Here is a 21,843-nt window from a genome sequence, read left to right on the forward strand (position 1 = left end):
CACAAACCTATAAATATTAATACTTGAAAAGTGGGCCGAGTTGACCCGTGCCGAGTTGGAATAGGGCCGAGCTGACTCGGGGGCCGAGTACGTTTTAGGGCCGAGCTGACCCGGATTCTGATTTTTGGATCCAGTGGTCCGGCATACCACTAGCTTAAGGTCTTCAGCGTACACTTTTATATACTATGACATGACGTGAACGCTGAAGATAACCCCGTAGGGAAAGTCCACCAATAATCGTGCCAGGAATCTGACACGCTCGTATTTATTCATCGAACATGCCATGAAGTAAAGTGAAGCATACCTTGATAAAACTATATATAATCTGTTGATAAGCCAAGGATGGACAAATAAAAATCTTATTACGAACATAAACTACCTAATAGTTTCCGACAGGTAAAAATTTCGGCACTTGGCCGCCATATTGCCAAAATGTTTGACCACGTGATTACGAGATTGACCTTTATGAACCCATGTGCCTCCAATATTTTTATAAATTACTTTTTTAAAGATATTGAAAAGGGTGATTTACTGACTTTTATATTCAATAAAATCATATTTAAGTACTAAAAAATTAATGAAAATAAATAAAAACATTATCTTGAATAAAAATATCGAAATCATGTCAACAAAATGTTCTAAATATAGTACACGACTCTATTCAAATCTGTTCCCGCGAATGACGTCATACGAGGTCTCGCGTGGCACCTGAATGTCATGGCCGACTATAGTCGGCGTAAATTGATGTTTTACAGTTAAATAGGCAATTTTAATGACAGTATTAATATTTTGATACTTTAATTGGTATAGAACGATATTAAAATAGTTGTTTTATCGTAAAATACACAAGAATTGATTGGGTCAAGTGTATTTGCAAGTGAAAAACAAGAATAAATCAACCTATGTTATTCTGGTTAGGTTTCGTAACGGGTCTAATCCAAAACTTTAATGCCGCATCAGATGAAAATCAAAAATGTTAAATAGCGGCTTATAAAGTTTTGGAAGCCAGAACTAGCATACCACCTGCTGAAAAAGTTAGTGTCGAGACCTGACCGGTGTCATCAATAGTGTTTTAAACTGTTGCCCTCGGTCTAGGGCCTTGGGCAAAAGTTCAAAACACTAACAGTGTTTTTAACAATTCAAATGTTTAAAAATTACAGATCTTAACTGCTTAAGTAGCAAAAAAGTTGTAAAATTTAACAAGGATTAACAGAGATTCAACAACTGTTTAACATGAATTATTGAAAATACTGATGTAACATATACATAGGCATTAATGCTGATCATTTATTTTTCATGTCATTTAGAATTTTACCTGAGATCTGTTGATTTTAATCAATATACTTTTATTGTTTACACATAGCAATGGGTTGCCGGTGCAGACATAAATTTGTGACCACTACATAGGCCAAACACTACTAAATATATTCTATCACCATAATATCTCTATTTAAATTTCAGATTATTCGGGAAACGGCATTATGGCACTTGTTAGAAAAAAAGGAACTTCAAAGTTTTAAAGTTTCAAAGTAACATGGCCAGCGATTGGCTGAAAAAAGTGCAGAGTCAATAGTCGGACACACAGGCGCTAGTCACATAATCAAATATTTTACATAATCGGTCTATATATGTATATAAAAGATAGTCACATAATCAAATATTTTACATAATCGGTCTATATATGTATATAAAAGATATATCTTTATATACATATATAGACCGATTATGTAAAATATTTGATTATGTGACTAGCGCCTGTGGAATAAACCCTGGTTGTAACGGATTTATCAATTCATCACAATGCAAATGGTAATATATATGTTTAAACACAATTCTTTCTATGACCATCCCAAATGCAGCTTATTAAGTACAATGTAACATATAAGTCTTTATAATTGGAGGTCACACTTTTTAAATAGGGGCATAACTTCTGCATGTTTCCAGGAACTTTGATATGACTCTTCATGTAGTGATCTATTAAAATGCAAAAAGAGGATAACGGCTACAAACTGTTTCACGTTTCTTTTAAAATTCGCTGGCTAATTTCGTCAGGCCCTGTTGCTTTCATTAAAGTCAAGTTTGCAAGAATATCCTTAACCCCTTGAAACTGGATAGTGAAATTGGGTAATACATGTACTCCGTGAAAATGGTATTGTACGTCCGTGCATATATTAAATATTAAATTCGTGTAAGTTCATTACTGAATTTATTGAACTCGTTGAATAAAATATTATACTCGGCTTAGGCTCGCATAATATATTTTCATTCAACTCCTGAAATAAATTCAGTAATAAACTCATTTAATACTCTATTACATAATTACAGTGCAGGACGTGTTCTGGCCTAAGTACTTTGAAGCAATCGATCTTGCCATGGCCAGTGTTAAAGAGAGATTTGACCAACCGGGATATCGCGTACTTCAGAATGTGGAGGATTTACTTATTAAGGCCGCACAACCTTTGAAGACCGAGTTCACAAGAAAACTTGTTTTTGTTTGTGATTTCTATGGCAACGATATCAACCGAGACATCTAAGAGGTACAGCTTCAGCTGCTACGTTCACATTTTGACAAATCAGAAAATAGTACTGTTACTATAGCTGACGCTTTGAAATTTGTGTCAAAACAGTCGGGGCTAGAACGAGCACTGTTCTCTGAGGTCGTTGTGTTGTTAAAGATTTTAAATTGTTAGTAATGCCTGCTATTAATGCTACCAGTGAAAGGAATTCTCGGCGCTCAGAAGAATAAAGACATACCTGAGATCGATAATGTCTCAAGTACGCTTGAATAATCTTAGGGTGTTACATATTCATAAGTACAGGACAGATTCACTCAACCCACGTGTAATTGCCGATGGGTTCATTTCCACCAGAGAACGAAAGCGATGTGTTTTTGGAAAATTTACATAAAAATGAGACTCTGTGTTTTGTAAGATTATTGTGAACAAAATAAAAGTTACTGCTAAACAAAAGGCGGTTATTGTTGACTCGTAACGTACTATTCTTCCATCATGGCATTGATTGTTATTTAAGCTTATACCATTGTGTAATTTATGTTAAACAATAATCCACATACTGTAATATTTCCTGTATTTGTTTATTTATAATTATCAGATAAAATGCATCTAAGAATTATAACAACATCAGTTATTGTTTATTTTACATTTGCCAAATATCAATGACATGTATTCATCTTTTATGTACACCTGCCCGTTGACATATTACTATAACATGTACTGGCGACAAGCTGTAAACTGTGCCAAATATACAGGAAAACGCCCCTGAGAGCATCCTAGATAAAAAATTTTCCCGTTAAAAAATGCCCCCGTACCCCCTAGATTCTGGCTAAAACCTACCAAATTGGCCGCATTAATCACAAAAACGTGACGCGGGCCTGTAATGTGACATTAACCTCATCAAATGAAGTTGGAAATGCCGTTGCAAATGATATTAAATTTATCTTTATCACATTTTATTAACATTTTAACGATGTTCATTTCATTTTTACGGTTGAACAAGTGGTGTATTATTTAAAAACCTTGTCCTCTATTTCTCCGAGTGTCATTATATGTGTCTGTTCCTACAGGATCGTTGATTGCAATATACAGTTAAAGCGTTTTTGATTTGACATTCTTCCTCTTCATCATCATCATCATCATCATCATCGTCATCATCATCATCATCATCATCATCATCATCTATTATATTCTATTATCACTACTGTCACATCAGGCCGTACAAACTTGCCCCGTACATTCAGTCAGAGATGATATATTTCATATCCTTCAATATCGTTTAGAACGACATATTGTTTTTGTGTTTGTGGTACTGCAAGTTCCTCCTAGTTGATTTTTTTCTGTTTTGGTGGCTCCAGTATTCTTACTTGAATACTGTATAATATCATCCTAATTAAGGATTTGTTGCCTGCTTTTTTAATTTGGCTTTTGACAGCTTGTCTATGATATGCAGGTTTCATGATCTCCAATCACCTTTTAAAATTCCATTTTATTAAGTTTCGTTCATTGTTTAGTATAGATAACATTTTTTTCTGGGAAGGGCGCCTTAATCTAATATGTTGTCCAAACCATTTATTTTTTATGACATACTTCTCATTTGCATAATATTTTTATGTGCTGAAATAAATTACTATAAAACTACACAAATACGTTTTACAGGGAAGTTGCAAAGCGTTTTTGAACTGCTATTAATTTTGTACAAGAGGATTATATTACAGGTTAAATAAAGCTCTGTGACAGTACTGGGGCCGTATATTTTGAGAAATTTTCTTAGATTTAAGATAAGAATCTGCAATTTACTTAAGTGGTATTCACAACTGTTTTTATCTGTCAATTACTTTCATCATTTAGTTTGTGATTAAAACACAGAAAGGTGCTAGTATAAAAAATTGTATGAAATATTTTTTTTCTATAATTAATGATTTTACTAAATAATCTTAAAAAGAACTCTACATTTTTAGTACATTCTCGTGATCATGTACTTATCGGTATTGAAAAAACTTATCTCAGACATTTAATGGTGTTAACCCTTAATCGTTTTGTCATTTCAAATGTAAACCCCTTGCAACTTCCTTTTCTGAACGAACTCCACTCGGCATCGGTTGTAATTTTACTAAGTAAGCAAATTTAACAAAACCAAGACAACATATTCAGTCAACTTGTCTAAAACTGAAAGATATTGTTTAAGCATATTCTGCTTGATAAAATGTTATTTCAATCTAACTGTTCTTGAATGGTAAAATTGACCAATTCATGTTATATCATATGTTTTCGCGATATCAACGTGTCTAACCGTCTTCAAGTCTATGTTTGCAGACAGGCTTTGAATAAACATAAATTATTGATTACATGAAAATAAAGTGTCTTTACAGGTGTATCTTGTGCGCTTTTATTTCGATTTTCTGCCAAAAAAGCAGGACTTTAAAATTTAACAATTTTTATATTGAAAATATTTGCTTTAGCAAAATAACAAAGATCTAAGTTATTATGACTACCTTGAGTATTGTCCTTATTGTTAATGGGCAGCAAAAATTACCTGACATGCCCTTACAAGAGAAAATGGTGAAAATTTCCTCACAAATAGGCACATACTTTTTACCTCGACACTGGTTGGCAAAAAATATTAAACTGAAGATCCTGAAATATTAGTGTCCAGTATGGCACCTGTACATACTTAAATAGATGATATCCCTAAAATACCTACATCAAACCCATTTAAACATGTTGAGGTAAATATTTTAAAGTTTGTTATTCAACATGCAATTGGGTATTGAGGCGACATAATCACTGATCGCCAGTGTTCAAAATAAAGGAACACCACTGATTTGTTAAAGTGTATTTAATATATTATTAAATACATCAATGTGTGTGTCATGCACTGATTGGGCGATATGCTTGAACTGTTCATTATCAAGATTTTTTTCCTTATAGGTTGATCACCGTAACTCCATAGATCGGCTTCAAGATGTCCGGAGGTTTAGACGCACTTGCTCTTAAAGAGGAAGATGTTACAAAGTTTTTGGGATGTTCAACACACTTGGGTGCCCAAAATGTTGACTTCCAGATGGAACAGTATGTGTATAAAAGGAAACCAGATGGCGAGTTACTTTATTTATAGAAAACCTTTTAATTTTAGTTACTAAAACGGTCAGTAATCCAGATGACGGTCCTTTGTAATCAAAGAGAACTGATAATACTTTGTAATACTTTAGTGGTGATAATACTTTGTAATACTTTAGTGGTGAAGTCAGGGCTCCAGATAAGATGCGTATACGCGTAAATTACGCATGGAAATAACACGTTTACGCATTCAAAACAAAATTTAAGCGTATGAAAACGCACACAAAATTCAGGTTACGCATTGAGCAACATTTCTTTCGCGTAAACGTAATCGAAAGTAAACTCGGCGATTTTCTTATACTGAACGCTTTGCAAGCGTCTACCGGTAACTTCCTGTAGTTCCGACCATCATCGGTTGTTATCGTATGTATAGTATGGTGGTGGAATTAACTTCGTATGAATGTCTAACGGTAACTTCCTGTAGTTCCGACTATCATCGGATGTTATCGTATGTATAGTAAGGTGGTGGAATTAACGCAATTTCATAAACATCTGGTACAATGTTGCTGTCAATAGTCAAAACGATTGACTCGTATTTTCGGCCGAAAAAAAAACGGCAAAGGTTATAATTAATGAAATAATTAGCGCTGCCACATATGAGCAACAGAAGCATGCCTCAGGTTCAGATAAAACGTATGCTGTTTGGAAATGCAAGATTATAAACCAAGAGATCCAAAAAGAAAAAGAAATGACTTTGACATATCTTGTATTACAAGTATGATAATGCAATAATAAATGGAAGCATAATAAATGTTTTACTCTTTTACATACATTTTAAGGAGTAAAAATACTCCTGCCAAATTTCAGATTTCAAGTTTTACTCATTCACAAAAAAATCAATGAGTAAATACTCATTGCCCTAAAAAATTATCTGGAGCCCTGTGAAGTTCTTGAAGAAATTGACAGATGAATATTTTAGATTAATGCAAAGTGGTGAAATGTAGTAAGACTTGAAATTAACGCTTTTTAAATGTCAATGATAGATCTTTGTAATTGCTTCTTGCAGGTGTTTACATCATCAATCTGAGAAAGACATGGGAGAAACTTCTGCTTGCAGCCAGGGCTATTGCTGCTATTGAGAACCCAGCAGATGTGTGCATAATCTCTGCAAGGCCATATGGTCAGCGTGCTGTCCTGAAATTTGCTTCTGCTACAGGAGCAACCCCCATTGCTGGTAGATTCACACCAGGTACATTCACCAATCAAATTCAGGTAATTGAAAAATGTTTTATCTTTGATTTATAAATTTCCTAACTATAAAATTTACTATTAAGAGTGTTATGAATTTTTCGATTAAAAAAAAAAGAATGAAAAGGTTTTCTAAATGTAAATAAAAAGATTTTGTTTTTGTTATACAAAGGGTAAGGTTGCCTTAGGTTGGAGACATTTTCTGCAGTACTGCTTTAATATGCTGTTACTAGTTTATGTTATTTATATACCCAACGGTTATGGGTAGGGGCTTGTTTTGCGGCCTATTTTATTTTTGAATTGCACTAAAATAGACCGTGATTGTTAACATTTTGATCTTTTGTAGGCTGCATTCAGAGAACCACGTCTGTTGGTTGTCACAGATCCAAGAACTGATCACCAGCCAGTCACTGAGGCTTCTTACGTTAACATCCCGGTCATTGCTCTCTGCAACACAGATTCCCCTCTCAGATATGTTGACATTGCCATCCCGTGTAACAATAAGGTATGTCTTGTACCATGTTTTTTCCTCAATACTTTTTGCTTCTTTTTTTTTTTCAGAATTATTTAAATATGTGAACCCATAGTAGAGCTGTCATCGATATCGACAATATCGATGTATCGTTGATATTTTTTTGTCGATCAATAATCGATACACATTTTAAAAAATCGATACGTTTGACTTATAAATTAAATGTCTAGAAATTATACAATTCACCCAAAATATATGCAGAAACAATTATTTATATCAAATTTGATGCTTTTGTAATATAGTGGAATTATTTCATAGCAATGGTGACAAAAAATATTGTCTAGAAAAAATCATGCAGTGGACAAGACACTGTACAGAACATGTTTTTGACTGAAATCATTGAAACTTGTATGAAAGTTTATGACAGACGAGTGAGTATAGGATATTATCGATATATCGGTGTATCGTTGATTTTAGTTACTTGATATCGATATATCGCTGATATGCTTTGCACTGAATCAATGACAGCTCTAACCCATAGCCTGCCGAGAGTTCAAATTACACCAGCTTTTTACTTTCCCCAAGTCCGCAAATTTAGCTATGATTCTTCCCAAAATCGAGAGGCTTAGGCCTCTTCCCATTTTAGAGAGAAAACCTCCTGTATTTATAGGTGATTTTTTCCACAAAACTTTATTAACCATGTAATTTTAATGCTTTTAGGGACCACAGTCTATTGGTCTGATGTGGTGGTTGTTGGCTCGTGAAGTACTTCGTCTTCGTGGTACCATCAGCCGAGAACATCCATGGGATGTGATGGTAGATCTCTACTTCTACAGAGACCCTGAAGAGGTAACAATATTTATTTCTGAACTAAATGAGCATGCAGCGTTTCTTTGTTTTGTTGTTCCTTTAATATAAACCTCTAAAGCGAACCTAAGGAATCAAGTGGTTAAAAATAAATAGCCTGTCCTAAACCTTAAATTTTTATTCCTGAGAAAAAATTCTATCATATTAGGAAGCTATGTATTTGATTTAAAGTTATGTAGGTTCAAGCTCATCCTTAAAGACAAGATGAGCATGGTAACACAGTTTTCTTCTGAATTGATAAAAAATATATGGGAAAACTATTTTATGGTTGTGTGGATACTAATTACAAGACTGATTTAAGAAAGGATCCAATAATACACAGTTATGCAGAATTTGTTGCTTACAAAATTTGAAGGAAAGGGGATCTAAAAATATTTTGCATTGAGGTCATCTGCTAAGCAGTAAATTCGATGAACATGGGGAATGTGGCTTATTTTGTGTGTCCAGGTTACTATGATCAAGATGTATTAATGTGATTTATGTACTTAAAATTTTCTCACTTTGTTAAAGGCCGAGAAGGAAGAGCAAACTGCCATTGCTGAGAAGGCTGTTGCTAAAGAACCAACTGATCAGTGGGCACCCGAGGCAGTTCCCCAGATTCCACAGCAGACTGAGGTAACTGACTGGGCTGCAGAAACTATGAGCACCCAGCCTGCTATTGGCGGTCAATTCATGGGTTCCAGCGTACCTGCACCAACTGAAGACTGGTCAGCTACTGATGACTGGTCCAAACAGGTACCTGCCACTACAGGCGCACCAGCAGCAGGACAGCCTCCAGCCAACTGGGGAGGAGATTCTACTGTAGAAAGCTGGTAGAAGTTGAAAGTTAATTAAGAACTTTTGAAGAAATATGCACATGCCAGCAAGTGAAGAGAAAAAAATAAAAAGGGAAAACAAATATTGTTGTGTTGGATTTTGTTTTGTTTGTCTGACAAAAGATTTTAATGTTAATTGTTTCTTGAGAGAGAAAAAAGCTGAATTATAATTTGGGATTGTAACAAGTACCAATTTCACTTGGTATTAGTCCTTCGCCCGATCAAGTATTTGATTACTTGAAAGGTTAACTTTAACTTAAATGTATAACCATTTTCCATCTAGCTTCCATTTCTGCCAAATCACAACAATGAATCTGGTAATTCATTTATAAATATAGCACCATCGGCGATCCACTTTCAAGGCTAGTACTTAAAATGTGATGAATATACAGGTAGACTTGACCTTACTGTTATGTCGAGTAGCAGTCACGTATATTTGATTCTTGATGAAAATCCCTATACAAATTGCTATGATAGCAGTCGTTTTATAAAATGGACTTTCCTGTGGCCATTTTGAATCCAAACAAGTCTGTGTCACTGTTCTCATCAAACTAGGAATAACGCTAAGTTGCCTAGCATAAATGATTAATGGACACACTCGAATGATTGTTACACATTAAGACGGCCCTTTTAATTCATAGACGTGTTTGAATTTGTTTAATTAGCTGCCAATGACGGTAGGGTCAGGATTATTGAGCCTGATTAACATTTTTACTTTTAGGGTCGATTAAATTGAATATGAATAATGGTCATATGTACACAAAATACATTTGTCTTAATTTGTTTGCACCGGAGATGAAGAAACCTTTTATCTTCATTACTAGGATTGGTTAACTACTAGTATAGTGTGTAGTCTAATAAATTCATTATTTCATGTGCTTACCCAGACATTGTATATAGCCCATGATTTTTTTTTAAGTTTATGAAAGTAAAAAGCATTTAACTCTGTTCTTCGTTATCCTTTAGAGGGAGATCCGAAGTAATATTTAGAAGTAGGACAAAGTTTTAGGTTGTCACTCTAGTGGACATACAGTTACATAGATCTTGCAAAATACTAAAGGAAAATAGATTTTTCCCACAAACGGGTGAAAAAACTTGGTGTTTGGCTACAATCTTGGAACTATACAGAACACAACGGTAGTTGCAACAAGACACCGACAGCATGTGTAAGTTGCTCATTATTGAAAAAGGGGGGACACACCAGCGGCTTAGTCGAAGAAATAATATTACTTTTAGTTTTGAACACCTAGAGGGTTCATACAGACTTTCAGTGCTAAAATTCAAGCACTGGCATATACAAATTTATTACACGTTTTGCAGTAGATTACTGAATTATAACGGTTAATTATATTCTGATAATTTCACAGTAATGATTACCAAATATAATTTCACAGTAGCCGAACTATATTTGGCGTAAAAATAAAATATTTATCATTAATGAATGTTTTTTTCAGCGGAAATGTAGTCAATAATAACAAATGTACGTGATAACTGTAGTTCGTAAATATTTACGAACGTTGTGCTGAAAAACATCTAAAATCTAAAAATAATCATGGAATTATATTTTGCTTCAACATTGTGACGTCATTATTTGGTGACGTCATGAAGATAAGAGCATGACGTTACGCGGCAAAAATCAATAAAATGGTGTAAAAATCGTTAAAAAATCATGAAATAAACAGAAAATTTGTTTGTTTTACATGTAAGATCAAATAATATTTCACTCGTGAACCCCAGCTATTATATTTTCACTCGTGGCTACGCCACTCGTGGAAAATATTGCATCTGGTGTTCACTCGGTGAAATATTTTTCGATCTTACACTGAAACAAACAAATATCCTCTATATATTACTTTTAACTCATAAAAATGTAAACTATGATACAGAATTTCAGTTGTGATAAAAAATTAAACCTGTAAACAAAAAGTAAAGTAACTTAATGCTGGGAGTCACAACCAAGTTTATTCAAATACATGTTTATCACACACCCGTGCTGATTTTGCGACTCTGTAAATATGGTATTGCACAGCCGTGCATATATTTTGACGCGACGTCATAAGCATTATACAAACATAGTGTAAAGACGCGCTAAATGTAAGCGTTGTACTATAGGCGGGTCAATGAAAAAGGACTTATTTCCCTTGAAACGGTCTTTATTTTGGGTATGTGATAAAAAGAATATAAAATTCATGTATGTTCAATACTGAATTTATTGCACTCGTTGAATAAAATAATATGCTCGACAGAGGCTCGCATAATATAATTTTATTCAACTTGTGCAATAAATTCAGTATTGAACTTACACTCATTCAATATCCTCTATATATCAAGTAAAAGTCCACCTTTATTGAGTAAATTTATAGTTATTAGTGTAAACAGTACATTATTATTTATGGTTGCAGAAACACAGTTCAAAACATACCTATTGACATTTATTCAGATTTGGCAACAACTGTGGGCATTGATAAATTATGAATATCAGACATATACATGGTTGCAAGTTCAAAATATAATAAAACCTGAAAATGCTGAATTTAGTTACATTTCAATTAGTTTTATGTGTACTAGAAACAGATTTCATGAGTAGAAATAACCTGAACTTCAGGCAAATGCCTGAAAACTTGTACCCATGCATATATTCATCATAATTTTACCAAAATAAACTTACTTTGGATGTCAAATATTATATGTTATTTTGGTTTTGGAGTGATATATGTGGATATATTACCTGTTAAGATTTTATATCACCCGAGCCGTTAGGCGAGGGTGATATTTTATCTTGGCAGGTAATATATCCACATATATCACTCCAAAACCGAAATAATAATTTTATTACCCTTCCCCTGCCGAGTTTAGACGATTTTTTAAAAAATCATTGCTGTTTCAAATGAAACGTCGAAATAAGATTCCCTTTAGGGTACCTCTTCGTCACAACATGACGTCACATAAATACATGACGTATTTTTCCCGTACCTAATAAATGTAAACAAGAGAAAAGGAGTAGTCTATTGAACGCACTTTTTTGTAATTAATATCAAGCTTTCACAAGGTCATATTTGTTTTCGATACTGATGGTAATATGTATCATTACTCTACTTTTGTAAATATTTATCATTTGACAGTTAAAAAGTGCTTTTAAATTGGAATTTACACCGCGTAAAATCGAACCGTACGCGCATCACCTCAGCGCATGTTGTTTACAACGTTGGGTACCCAACGGGGAAATTTAGTGTGTATATTACCCGTCTGGCTCTGTTATATCAATTTCTTTCGGGTGATCAATATCCAATCAAAAAGGCGGAAAAAATCTGGAAGGGTAATAAATACATTTGTTGTACAATATATGAAGATCACACTCTCTGATTTTATTTCCATCTAAAACCACATGGTAGAACTACTGCTACTTTGTATTAAGACAGAGATTATTATGAATAACGGTCAAGGTGTTCTGATTGGAGTTACTTGTCACTAAAGGTACGAGGCAACATGTAACATTTTTGAATTACCTTTCAAAAACCTTTAAATTCTTCTTGCTACAACAACTTCCATTTTATTTGCTATATTTATTTGTTTTATGTATTTATATACTTTACAAATTTACAGAAATAACATAAACAGAAAAAAATACCAATATTGCATATAAAAGTATTAAACGATTAACATGTGCACCAAAAGTATTAAACGATTAACACTGTGCACCGAAACACATGCTATGTTTTTAATTTTTTCTTTGGAGGATGATCGTCATTGTTATTTGATTCTATAGCTTCAGAAATGCTGTTGTACAAATCGGTATCAAGAACTTTAGCTATCTGGTATGTCCAAAGAGTCAGCTCAACTTTATGAGGATCCCAACACTTTTCTGGATCTGTGAAAATAAAGAGAGGTGCCTAATTTATGCACAATTTGTCATATCAGCATCTAAAATGAATAATCCAATTTCTATTAACATCTTCAGGGTGAAATATGTACTTACATGGAAGTTTGCACAAAACATCTGTATAAATTTCATAATATAACTTCTAGTGCAAGTACCAAATTTAAACAATCTGTCCAAAAGAGTGTTATAAGTTTTGGAGTGCAAAACTATCATATTTTGGAGAAGTGCAAGATTTTTTCAGTCACGTGCATCAAAACTCGTGGTCGTGCGAAGATTTTCAGCATTACTGATGGGAGAAAGACCTCAATAGAACAGAAAACCTGTACATTGTATGTTAGATACAAAACTTCTTCATATGACAACTGTGCATGGAAATGTTCAGACCAAACGCAGCCATTTAGGCAGAAACTAGTCGTGTACAGAAGAAAAGTAGTTTATCAAATTTAAAGGGAGCTAGTTTAATGATCAAGGTGTTCGCCTCTTAATTCAGAACTTGTGGGTTCGAGTCTGTTATAACCACTATGTTTTTTCATAAGTGGTCTGTATCAGAAAGGCCTATTGGGTTGACTAAATATGATTCAAGTTAACTTAAATACACTCTTATCGCTGATCATATTCATGTAACTGTATACATGTACCGAAAAATAAAGGCCCCTTTGACTTATTCTGCTAAGAATACAAACTAATCTCTCAATTATTATGTACCTGAAGGCATATTAAAGATCCTGTAACACAATTTTTTTATGGTTTTATATCATAAATATGATGCTCAAAATAAGATTTATCAATTTTGTAAGTTCCAAAAAGCATTATTTATAAAGATATTACCGAATTTAACATTTCATTCAAATAAGGAAAGGTAATAAAAAAATAATTTTCTATAAAGACTAAGTCAAATTTTTCAATACGAAATGAATGCATATATTTCAATGATTACATATAATATGTACATTTTAATATTTGCAGTACATATTTTACATATTCTTCGATGTTTGAAAATTGTTTTACAAGTAATAGAAAGAGCACCGAAACACGAGGTTATCTGATTTGTACGAGGGGGCGTAGCCCCCGAGTATTAATCAGATTACCGAGTGTTTTGGTGTTCTTTCTCTTTTGTATCATAGTCAAACATAAAAACACGTTCCCTTTTGTCACAATATGAAACCCCGGCAAAAATGAACCAATGAACGAACATCTGAATATGATATTTCTGTCGCTTTCACTTTCTCTGCCGTCACAATATGTAAACCCCAGCAAAAATGAGCCAATCAATGGGCATGCTCTGGAGTGCGGGTAACTAATACCCGCACTCCAGTTAACGCACTGTGCATGTATATGTATACGATTTAACCCTGACACATTTTCAACAGAAATGTCTCCAAACTATGATACAAGCATAATTATATACATGTACATATATATAATTTCATTTAAGTGTGGTATACAACCTCAATTACAACATACAGGATCTTTAATGCATTGCCCTGGGGGTGTTTTAGCCCTGCTGGAACAGAAACTGATTGCCTTTGCTACCAGCTAGAGCCAGGCAAGACAACACATCTGTGCAGTGTTACCAGACTCTATACTGTTAGCTGACCAACTTTAATCTAAATCTTGATATCCCTAGAATTGATAATGGAATGTTCCTTAAAAAGGAAGCTGGACAAGTCCATTTAAGAAAATCAGCAGGTAAAGATTGGGATATACAGTAACTAGTACTACTTTACCTTCTTTATTAAGATGTTTTACAATCTTTGTAACCTCCTTCATGTATTCTTTATAGAACGGCAGATCATATTTGATAACCTGTAACCCTGGTAACGCCTGCATACTCTCGTCTGCCATAAATGCCCCATGTTTTGGAGCACCTGCTGCTAACACAGCTTAAATGTAAAACAAAAACACAATATAATTCATTGTCATTAATACTGGATATTTAGATTTAACATCCCGAAATCATTGAATTATTTAACTTACATACACAATAATTGTTTGTTCAAGGATTGCAGCATTTCAAAAATTCTTTTTTTTTTTCCCTACATGTAGGTCTTGTGACAAGTTATAAGATGAAGAAGAAAGTGGTCACAATTAATCTGACCTCCAAGCGCAACCTTGACCTTACACACCACAGATCTTCTGTGGTGAAAACCCATGCCAAATATCAAGAAATGAAAAAGTTAAAAGTTGGACGGGATTTGACATCCAATGTGAGTCTTCAACAATAAACATTGTCTAATTATGGTGATAATGTCTATCAGTTTATTTTGAAACCCATTATGCATGCAGAACTTACTGATTGGTGAAGAACTCAAGCTGCATTATACTGCATATATGACAACATGTATATGAAAGAACCTAAAGGTCAATCCCTTGCTGCGACCTCAATCTTTTAGCTAGCGACCTTGATCTTGCACAAGTTACTTTAACTACTTATGGTGATCATGTTTTCCAATTTATTTTGTAATCCAATCATGCAGAAAGAGTAAACATTTATAATTTCATAATGAAAGTTTACCTGACGCTGTGGCAGGTCCGACAGCTTTAAGGACAGTAAGAGCCTGGATTGCTGAAGATATATCTGGTAACGCTTGAAATGCCTTTACACTAGCATTCTTTACATCCTCCTCCGAGTTTGTAGCTACCATTTCTGTAAGACGTGGTCTAAACTTTCCTCTCTGAAAAAATAGTATTATACACAGATGAACATTATCTTAGAAAATAAGTGCAGGTCAAATCATTGATTCAACAACCGGATACAATCATCAAAGGGGAAACAACTTACTGGATATAGAGCCTGAGAGATACAAAAATGCCCATCCAGTTAACACATAACAGGCATGTGTAAAGTGATATCAGCACATTACTCCATTGTGTATGTTGCATTTTAACCTATCACTAAGGGCTGGTATAAGGCCCAATTCCAAATTAAACAAAGAAAAAAAAAAGAAAAGAAAATATATTCCATAAGCTGCAAAGAAAAAAAATCAACTTATTTCAACTTCTGAGCAAAAATTAATCTTTTTTACTTGTTTCTTAAAGATAAATAAAACTTGTCAGTCATGTAAAACATTGTGTTTCAACTTTTAAATTTTCTCCCCAAATGCCACATCATTTTCCCCAAATAAAGCCAGGGGCCTTTTCCCAAAACAATCCTTGTGAGTCAGAGATCTTGTAAAACAAGATAAATACCGTGAGTTTCCACTTCATCAGCTTGCATAGTTCCTCCTGGGTAACATGCTTCGGTTTTCTCCCTTTAATGATCATAGGTAACTGATTCTGATACCTGAAATCAAATCAAATCAATATGAATATTATATGAATCTTACACCGGCTGCAGGTACAGACCGGCAAATCTAGCTCGAGGGTGACTGTTTATGGCGGTAACGAGGCTCTGACGAGTTTCCGCTAAACAGTTACCCAAGAGCTAGATATTCCCATCTGCACCGACAGCCGGTGTTTGATTTTTTTTCTTGCATATTACATATCATTTATTTTTAGAACAGAAACTACGAAAACTGATATTCTCATTAATCATTATGCACTTTTTTCTTATAGAAGCGTATGAACTTTCAACTTCATTCATAACGGTTAAGTGACATCATCCTAAGAATGCAATTCATTCATAAAATGCGTGAGGCAATGACATCATTTAAAGCACGCAATTTGGTGTAAGACAGGGTTTTCTAGGACCGTTGTAAATGGTAGATTATCTTGTCTGATATGCAAGAAAATAGTGACTGTATTATCCTACAGTAACTGTTGTAATCAGAAAATTGGCTTTGAACAGAGGTGAGATTTTTTTTTATTGTTTGAAAACACTGTGCTGTTAATCATGTCAATCTCAAGGGCTTGAATACTTCTTGAAGGATAGGTAATGCAGTTGTTTGGTGAAAGAATTTGTCAATTTAATTTTCTGTTGTCTTTAATATGGTTTATAAGGCTCAAGGAGCTATAGCTTAGTCTCCAATTTGATATAAGGTCTCGTGCCGATATAGGTCATGTTATTGATGTTTCACAGTAAAATAGGCAATAATAAAGACTTTACAAGTATTTTGATGTTTTAAATGTATAGAATAATATTTAAATAATTTTTAATGGAATAATGCAAAATATTGTTTAGAGCCCGAGGATTTACAAATCAAATCTGTGTTATTTTGGTATGGTTTCCTAACAAGGCTAATGCCGAAACAGATGAAAGAACAAATTGTTAAAATGCAGAATATCCAGAACTTAAGCTACATGTTGTAAAGTACTTTTGTTTCAAACAGACAAAACTATTGCACAGACAGCTAGATCTCTCCAAAACTGTCATGGAAATTTCAGGGGAGGAACTGTTCAACTGAAAAAGAGAATAGTCTGGTTAGTATACCATATTGTGTGCTGTAACTAGAGCCTTTCATTAGAGCCCAGAATCATCCCACATGTATAATATTACGTATTATACTACTTTAATTATGTGATAATCTAATATTGCAAGAGTATAATTGCCATTCTCCCATAATTGAAGCACTTTTGGTTAACAAAAAATGAAAAATCTGACTTTCATAAACAACGATTTCTATGATTTGCTTTTAATGTTCAATACCTTGGACAGATTGTGTGGAAGTTTAACACACACCATTCGCTCCGTTTGTATACTGAAAGCTTTTGAAGTTAGTTACTGAATTACATTGTTACGGAACATATATATACCATAGGAATTACTTTGGAGGTATTGTTTTACTAAGATTTTAAATTAAACAATCCAAAAAAATATGCATTGTAAAGTTGAAGACCAATGGTTACCTTTAGCAATAATATGTTATGCCATACCTTATTCTGAAACTTGTATACTTCGTATTTGAAAAGCTTGTATAAGCAAATATTTTCGTAACTTAAGATTGACATTGTTTCGATACAATGCACAAACAAATACTGTCATAAAAGTTATCGAATTATATCTAAAAAAGAAGCAGAAAACAAATCAAGCATAACTTTTAATCGGTGTAACGTTACCAAAAAAACTTCGCCTCATAAATGATCATCAAACAGACCTTATGATCTGTTACGGAACTTAGGTGAAAAATTATAAAACATAGGATTTATAACTCAATATTTTCACTCTTTAACACTACTTAAACAATTTAAATGTGGTATCTTCACAAACAACATCAATCATAAAACACTGTATCAATTAAAAATAACGTCAACAGTTTAATTTAGTGAGTAGTGCAGGAAAAGATATCTGTTACGGAACATATGTTATGGAAAATAAAATATTATGTTTTTCACTGAAAATGAACAAGAATTCTTTTTTTTTCACTTTTATTTGCTTTATTTCTGCCTAATTTACACAAATTTGTTGTAATGTTATAACGTTTCATGTAGTTTCCTCTACATTTTCCTCACCAGTGCTTTTTCTTTTTTGAATGGGAACATAATTTTTTCTGCTTTCTTTCTCTTTTAAATGATTTGTTGTTTTCCCCTCTCTGCTTTGTCTCCTGTATTTCTGTTTTTAAAAGCACCATTCTAAAATAGAAAATCGTTGCTTATTATAAATTTATTAACCTTGATACATGAACATCATTAAAATAATTATTTTTGTCATGATTATTATTCATATAACATTTACATGTACATAATAATCATCATTTTTATCATTATTACATTAATATCATTATTAATATTACTTTTTTCATGATAATTGTAATTCTAAAACTTTTAGATAATGTAAGTGACATAATGTTACAATTTTGGTATTTTATAAATAGTAAAAAAACATAAAAAATCATATTCAAACATAGCATTTATGAATGCTATGTTCCGTAACAAATTTGGTATGTTCCGTAACGGAAAACTGCAACCTTACAACACAATACAAATCATGTTAGACTTCCAGTTAATATTGGACACCATTTTCATATATCTTTATAATGAAAAAACACACTGGAACAGTTTTTATAAACAAACTGAATATATGTATTATGGTGCTAAAAAAAGAGGATAGAAGACTATGCTTCCGTAACAAATTGCCTTTGACTATTTGATAATCTGTGCACTTCTTTTTCATCGAAATATGTGTTCCATGTTAGAAACCAATCATTCATTTCAAATTGTTAAATAACTATGGATAAAGTACATATATGACATCAGATTATGATCTCAAAATAATTAACTATGTTCCGTAACAAATGTTTCAAACAGGTAAAAAAAATATAAATAGCATCAACTTGCTACTTTTGACTCTGTGGTTTGCTGAAAATAAAGCTTGCAATCGATTTTTATCAGTAAAATTTCTCGTGTAAGTAACATAATTGTGAAAACATCGTTATCAAATCAAAAACAGTGATTGCCAAAATAAAGTACAGTGATTGCCAATTACCTCCAGTTGCCTAATTGTATCATAAAAGTCAATTAAGATGTTGCATGCATACCTCTTAGTGACGTATCATTGGGAGCGGTGATAGGCAAAATAGTCACACCGTCAATTGAACCGTATACTGTACCGAAATTCGGATGATCGTTTTGTTACGGAAAATAGTCGTTATGGAAACATAGTGAAATTCGACTTCCACGGGTCAGAATTGTCACATTTTTGTGCAAACGACATCTCATTTTGGTGTTTTTCATTTAAAGAAATACAAAACAATATTTTAAAATTTTTGTTTGATTGGTATGATGTATATTTAAAAGTATACGCCCGTTACGGAGGCATAGCATTTTAAACGCGACATTTGAATTATTTACAATAAAACGGTTTGTGTAAAAATGTATCATCGCAGGAGTCTAATTTATCAATTTTATTCCAAATATAGTCTTTTGATATTGTTTTGAGTACAAATTTAAAAGAATATAACGCATCTGAAGATCGTTACATTCCAGTTTAAAATCGTTACGGTACCATAGTTGCAATTCGGCGACGGCAGCATTTAAAGAAATTCATGGAAAATAAGGGTCTCTGTCTCGAACTTCTTATGTAATTCTTAATCTATTATCAATACTGTATTGATTTTAGGCAAAAACTTGTTGGAAAACATAGAAATGGATTGTTTTTTTCACCAATCTTAAACTTTAATTGGTCAAGCGACAGCGCTTTTTTGCAGTTACAATAGCTTTTCAGTTTAACACAAATGAAAAACGAGGAGCATCCACGCTACAAAATTTAAGTTAAGCTGCTGAGAATATCCCAGTGTACTTATTTAAATGTTTGTCACAAAGGATTAAGCTCGTCGGTACATTTTACTACGATTTTAAAAGTGGAGACAGGAATTATTAAAAAGTGCTTCAATTATAGGAGAATGGCTGATAAATGATTAACAGATTTATGTATGAGCTTTTAGTTACAATTTTGTTGATTTTACCAATTGTCAAGCTCAACTAAGCTCTTTTTCTTATCTGGCTTCATCTTAGATGCCTTTACTGCAATTGATTTATCATAATAACCAAAAACTAAACCCCAAACTCGAAAATCGAGATCTTTCAAGAAGTTTTCCATGCTTCTCTTTAACATTCCCGCATAAAATACATTTGGGTGAGAATCCTATCTTCATTTTAGAGAGTTGCCGCATGATACGAAACGACCGTTCTTGCGCGAAAAGATCTTCAAAAGCGAAAATGTATATATTTCATGAAATAATTTGACTTTTTTAAATTTATTTTATTATTTTTGTTTGTTTGTTTGTTTGATTACTTACAGAAAACCTAACGTTTAAGAATACTGGGAACAAATAACTTTCTGAAAAAAATAAAGCTTACTAATGAAGATGCTTGCACTTTTTATACCATAGTCAGTCAAAAAATTTGATTCATCTGTTCAATGAATGTGAAATAAATTAAACTATTTTGGCTGCAACTTCATTTTTATATAACAAGTAAATGTAGTCTGAATTTTAATGATTAGATTACTTCAGATATATTATTTGGTAATACAGAATTAGATATTGTCATAAATAAGATAATGTTAATGGCGGGGTATTTTATATATTACAATAAAATGGAAAAAAATAGGCTTTTAAGTCATAATAATAGCTAATTATAGCATTGAAAAATGGGATGCAAAACAAACTGTCAAGTATGAAAATTTTTAGAAGTCATGGCAAAAATTCAAAAGCCTGTCAGATTCTTCCAGTTGAATCGCAGTAAAAAATATTATAACCATGTACTATATATTTAAAAGGTTTTTATGTAATTTCTGTTCATCATAACTATATACAGAACAAGCTAGACTACATATAGTTTTCTTAACTCTCATCCACAACCATTATAGTGTGGTTTTCCGCCGCCTTATTCACATCCTTTCTGATTCTCATTTTCAATTTTTTCTATTTATTTATTAATCTTTTACTTTCATTAAGAAGGAAACTCTAGTAGTTTGCACCAGAAACCTTTTATATACCTGTTTTTATGAATCATACATAAAAGCTCTCTGTCTTCATTTGAATTTATATTTTGATAATACTTTGTGTATTATATATGTACATAAATTTGTCTACACACACTTTGTAAGAAGTGTTAAAAGTTTAGTCTTTGACTATGAAAAGTGTACAATACACCTGTTTTGATTAGACCTGAAGTATTAAAAGTAATGAAAAAAACTTAAGAAGTCGCGTGATGAAAGTTCTTGTTTATATTAACATGTAGAAGTCAACAATTTCTTTCTAGCAATTATGCATTACCACTATATTTCATCTTAAACATGTATAGCCAATATACTAGATACATGGTGTTAGGGGGACAACCCTAAGCACATACTAGAAAGAGTATCCACATATGCACCGAATAAACCCCATTACATTACAATTAAATTGCTTTACTATAATTAGCTGCATTTTTGTCTGTAGTTATACACTTATTATTGAGTGTATAAACTAAATATTTGAATTTGTACAGTCAAAATAATATAATTGGCAAAACCTGGCATTTGCTTTGGCTAGAAAACATTTATTAAGATTTGTGAAACATATTTTTGTTATATAAAACCCCCCAAATTTTAATTCTACATGTATATAA

The 21,843-nt window shown here is 32.8% G+C and overlaps 3 protein-coding genes across 3 annotated transcripts in view; 1 reads left to right on the forward strand and 2 right to left on the reverse strand.

The window, feature by feature from the left end:
- LOC132743715 (protein N-terminal asparagine amidohydrolase-like) overlaps window positions 1-1,464 on the reverse strand; it is a 34,248-nt gene extending 32,784 nt beyond the window's left edge. Inside the window, exon 1 of the mRNA XM_060732268.1 lies at window positions 1,316-1,464. The gene's annotated coding sequence lies outside the window, so the exon portion shown is untranslated. The remainder of the gene's footprint in view (window positions 1-1,315) is intronic.
- Window positions 1,465-4,512: 3,048 nt separating this feature from the next.
- Window positions 4,513-9,060, forward strand: LOC132743716 (small ribosomal subunit protein uS2-like). Its single transcript, XM_060732270.1, has 6 exons — window positions 4,513-4,630; window positions 5,445-5,611; window positions 6,640-6,845; window positions 7,168-7,326; window positions 8,014-8,142; window positions 8,671-9,060. The coding sequence occupies exons 2-6, from the start codon at window positions 5,479-5,481 to the stop codon at window positions 8,974-8,976; spliced, it is 933 nt and encodes a 310-aa protein (XP_060588253.1). The 5' UTR covers window positions 4,513-4,630; window positions 5,445-5,478; the 3' UTR covers window positions 8,977-9,060.
- Window positions 9,061-12,523: 3,463 nt separating this feature from the next.
- On the reverse strand, window positions 12,524-20,377 carry LOC132743717 (uncharacterized). The gene is made up of 5 exons (XM_060732271.1): window positions 20,196-20,377; window positions 16,045-16,138; window positions 15,371-15,530; window positions 14,583-14,738; window positions 12,524-12,843 (listed from the first exon to the last, which is right to left on the reverse strand). The coding sequence occupies exons 1-5, from the start codon at window positions 20,342-20,344 to the stop codon at window positions 12,686-12,688; spliced, it is 717 nt and encodes a 238-aa protein (XP_060588254.1). The 5' UTR covers window positions 20,345-20,377; the 3' UTR covers window positions 12,524-12,685.
- Between the last annotated feature and the right edge of the window lie 1,466 nt (window positions 20,378-21,843).

Source organism: Ruditapes philippinarum, unplaced genomic scaffold, assembly GCF_026571515.1.
Source record: "Ruditapes philippinarum isolate M1 unplaced genomic scaffold, ASM2657151v2 ctg373_1_1_1_1, whole genome shotgun sequence".
Lineage (NCBI taxonomy): Eukaryota > Metazoa > Mollusca > Bivalvia > Venerida > Veneridae > Ruditapes > Ruditapes philippinarum.